Source organism: Sinocyclocheilus rhinocerous, unplaced genomic scaffold (genome assembly GCF_001515625.1).
Source record: "Sinocyclocheilus rhinocerous isolate Xijiao unplaced genomic scaffold, SAMN03320098_v1.1 scaffold2736, whole genome shotgun sequence".
NCBI lineage: Eukaryota > Metazoa > Chordata > Actinopteri > Cypriniformes > Cyprinidae > Sinocyclocheilus > Sinocyclocheilus rhinocerous.
The window spans coordinates 72,430-76,897 of NW_015653614.1; the positions used below are offsets into that span (position 1 = coordinate 72,430).

At 40.6% G+C, this 4,468-nt stretch overlaps 1 protein-coding gene across 1 annotated transcript in view; it reads right to left on the reverse strand.

Annotated features, from left to right (window-relative positions):
- stag3 (STAG3 cohesin complex component) overlaps positions 1–4,468 on the reverse strand; it is a 15,957-nt gene that overhangs the window by 10,347 nt on the left and 1,142 nt on the right. The window contains exons 3-8 of the mRNA XM_016522992.1: positions 4,290–4,388; positions 3,398–3,477; positions 1,605–1,712; positions 1,434–1,518; positions 972–1,074; positions 795–895 (exon numbers count right to left, since the gene is read on the reverse strand). Coding sequence (XP_016378478.1) covers positions 795–895; positions 972–1,074; positions 1,434–1,518; positions 1,605–1,712; positions 3,398–3,477; positions 4,290–4,388 — 576 coding nt within the window. The remainder of the gene's footprint in view (positions 1–794; positions 896–971; positions 1,075–1,433; positions 1,519–1,604; positions 1,713–3,397; positions 3,478–4,289; positions 4,389–4,468) is intronic.

Below are 4,468 nucleotides of genomic sequence, written 5' to 3' on the forward strand. Positions count from 1 at the left end.
GGATAGAAGTCTATCTAATAATCAGATAGAACTGTTAAACAACGGAATTAAAATGTATACAAAAAGTATTATAACGATTGCTTTTATATTATTAGTAATAGAAGGCAAACATTATAATACTTTCTCGTTTGCTGTTAGCATTCAGCAAATACGCATTTATATCATTTAAACAAATCTTTCAATGACTAATGAACATTTAATTTCACAAACCTTGCAGACTTAGTCGAATCTAGTTGAAGTGTGTATGTGTATCCTGCATGATCGCGTGTTCTCTGCGTGACAGTCGGTCCGTGTGAATTGAATGCTTTAAACATTAAATTCGTGATTTCAGATTATGCTACGCTTTATGCGTTTGCCCACTGTCATATTCATGTAATTTTCACTGTGTGCTGAATGTAAAATGAGTGTTACTTTGGCTTTATTTGAAAAAATATGATTCCCAATGCACACAAACAAGCAATTTAAACTTTCCTTCTGCTTTTAAAGGACAACCCATATTTTCTATTTTGCACATACTGTACAGCACAGACTACACAGACACATTTACTATATTTGTTTTCCTAGCCCTGAGCTTACACACTTGTTTAGAGGACAGCATTGGACAGGATATGGAATAACCAATAAAACAATAAATATAAATCTGTCTTTCTAACCAATTAGTCATTTAATCTAAGTTGCAGCCCTACATTAATGTCCTGTTGAACTGTTGTGGGAAAAAAAGCAAGCTCACACTCATAATCCAGTGCTGAACAAAGCAGTCAGGCTAAGATTCAGAACAACTGATTGTGTGTCACCTTCCTCTGCACTCGAGAGCTGGGAGGCGTGGCCTCAGAAGCCTGTCTCACTGCACACATCATGATGTCAATCAGAGCGCTCTCCAGCTTGTCCTCCACACCTACAACACACACACACACACACCTGCGTTTGCATAAAGCACTCAGAAAATCACAAGACTGATCGGACACACTCACCACTTTCCTGCAGCAGTAGTGATGTCATCAGTTCCCAGTCTTTTAGCTCCACCCCCGCAACATCCCACAGACTGTCGACTAGATACGCAGCGTGTTCATGATACTGACACACACACACACACACACACACACACCACAGCTCCAGTCACAGGCCATTCATCTTGCTAAAACATCACTGCACAAAGCACATGCACACCTGGGACATCAGGATTTATAAAGGCAAAAGCTAACATGAAACAGTTCTTATGCACACGCCAACAGAAGAGCATGGATTAACTTCTCGTGCTCATACACCAGTAATTAAAATAAATGTTTATTTAAATGTAAAGTCAGTTAAAAAACATTGCAAAAAAACTTCATCCATTCTTTAGTCAAACAAAATGTGTTTACGCTCACTGCAACAGCACAATGATCATGTGATCTGTGAGAAGGGCAGTGCATGATGGGATGTGAGTGGTTTACCTCGCTCTCAATAAAGAAATGCGCCAGCAAACGGAGGACAGAAACACTGCATTTGTCTGACCGCCCGTCTAACACACTGCACAGCCTACACACACACACACAGAACACGTGACGCTCGTGATGGTTTGTGTGGAAGTGACGATGATGATGTCATGATGAAGCTGAACATACGTGTGGTACAGGAATCGTCCGGCTGCGCAGGCGAGACCTCGGTGTGTGGCAAAAACCAGCGGATACACAGCAGCACACTCCTCCTCACTCAGGCCTTCCTCTGTCTGCCTGCGCACACACACACACAGACACAGACACACACAGACACAGACACACACACACACACACAGACCGAGACACATACACACACACACACAGACACACACACATCAATACAAGAAACTCGGGTGACGCATAACTTCACGTTCACATGCACACGAGGGGTTTTCACCCTCAAAGCAGTTCGACATCATTTTGTCTTTAAGTGCCCCTATTATGCCTTTTCGAATATTACCTTTCATGCAGTGTGTCATGTAGCTGTATGTGAACATAAACTATCTGCAAAGTTGTGAAGCCGACAGTGCACGATAAATAAAGTTATTGTCTATCAAAAAAAGAGTCGGCTGGCAATCGCCTAAACGAGTCGTCAGGAATTAGAATCTTAATTCTGTTACGGCTGTACGTCATGAAGTAACACATTTGCATAATGTCCGCCCACGTTCTACGTCGCCATCTTGCCCACAAACACAGTATAATTTCCATGTGGTTAACATCATGTCGAGAAGACGCTGTATCCTACGCTGTGAGAGTAACTATGTTTTATCACATCTTATAATTTCCACAAACTTGTTAACACTTGACACTTACCACTGAGAACCACCCTGCTCAAGTCGTGCTTGTGAAGCAGTTGTGGTTAACATCATGTCGAGAAGACGCTGTATCCTACGCTGTGAGAGTAACTATGTTTTATCACATCTTATAATTTCCACAAACTTGTTAACACTTGACACTTACCACTGAGAAACACCCTGCTCCAGTCGTGCTTGTGAAGCAGTCTCTTCAACCTTTCATCATCAGACTCCGGCTCGAATTGGTAAGGTACAATCGATACCATCTTTTCTATGTATTGACAAGTCTCCAGGGCTAGGGTTGGGAATCGAAATTGTTTATTATCAAACATGTCCGAAATTCCTATGTGCTTTTTTTTCCTTCATCTGTGAGGATCGGAGCTAGCGATCTGCCAGGACCTTGCTCGCTAATCTAAGCGCTCCAAAGTTTGGCTACATTTGCGATTAGAAGCCAAAAAAGCTAAGTATAATATCTGTGATAGCTAAACATGTTGCAAGAGAGCTGTCACCACCAACATGACAAAGCACTTTAATTTAATAGATCGTTAAAGATCGCGAACACTATTCAAACACCAACGTGATTCTATTCCTAGATTACAATGATTCGTCTGATTCATTCCTCAAGCTTTTTATGTAGCCTGTTGATTTTTGTTCATGGTATTCAGCTCCAATAAATGGTTTGTAAAAAAGAGACACAGGATAAATGTTTGATATCATTATTTAATCACATTGGAATCGAAAAGAATCGGAATTGATAAAATTCAAACGATACCCAACCCTATCCAGGGCTGTCGTTCCATCATGGCAATGGGCGTTTCGTTGTACGCGGTAGACCAATCACTGCGCCATCTGACCAATCACAGCAGTGAGGGTTCACGGAAAGGAGGGGTTTAGAGAGACTGATTCTTTGAACTGCTTCGCACGAGTCGTTTACGAATCATTTAGAATTTAGGTAAAATTAAATCTATTTTTTGAGAAAACGAACGTGTTTTTTGACCTTGCATGCATGTAAACCTGTTTTAGGAGACTCATAAAACAATATTAGCAACCTTAAAAATGGCATAATAGGGGCACTTTAAATGTGAACACACATCCAAAGCAGCTAATTAATGAAAGGAATCTCACTGTTTAATGAGCAGTAACAGCTTCACCGTTTCCACTGCCACATCAGAGTCTTTATCCAGAATCATGCACAGAATCCGTTCCTGAGCAGAGAAACACATGTAAACCACTAAACACCAGCAGCTGAAATGTAAATGTAGAATATACCCCAAAAACGATGAATTAACACAATTATATACCACTTCTCATTCAGGGTTTGAAAACAAGGATGAGCCACTGGCCTGGAGTCAGTATGAGAGCGCTTCACTGATGCGAAACCACTGAAAATCTGACACGGTTTGGTCTCGTACGTCCATTTTTATGCCTTGTGAGTGTAAATGTTTAGTTTTCTGTAATGTATTCTACAAAGCAAAATCTGCTTTTTTTTTTTCAAGATTAACGTTAAGCAGCTGCTAGATGAGGCTGTCAAACTACATGAATTATGATAGTTTGGGAAGAATCAGTAAGAATGCAACTTCAAACAGTGAAGTTTTACATTTACATCATTTTCCAGCTTCCAAAATGACTTTATGGAGCTACATCATAGTGAATCATTTTTACCTTCACTGAAAGACTTTTGTACAAAGAAAACAAATATGGCTGGAAAATGCCTTCAGACCTCCTGAAACAATGATATTACAACAATATTTAGCTGCTGATTCAATATGTATTGCATTTACCATTTATTTAATTATTTTAAGTTGATCTTCCGTTAACTTTGCTGCAGCATCTTCAAACATGAGCTCATATGTCAGATGTGTGACACACGTGATGCGGCTCTCATGTATGTACAGCATTAATTACTGCAGTAACTAGTACAGTGCATTCACACATGTGCACAGATCTCTACTGTATGTCATCAGTGTTGCACAGATTCAGTCTCTGTGTTCAAACCCGTCTGTGTGTTTGTGTTCACCTTAAAGCGGCTGGTGAAGAGCTCTAACCGGCTGATGAAATCCTTCTCCACATACAGTTTCTGCAAAGTCAACACACACTGCAGTCGCACGGCAGCTTGCTGAAACACACACACACACACACACACACACACACAGACACACACACAGACACACACACGCACACACACACACACACAAT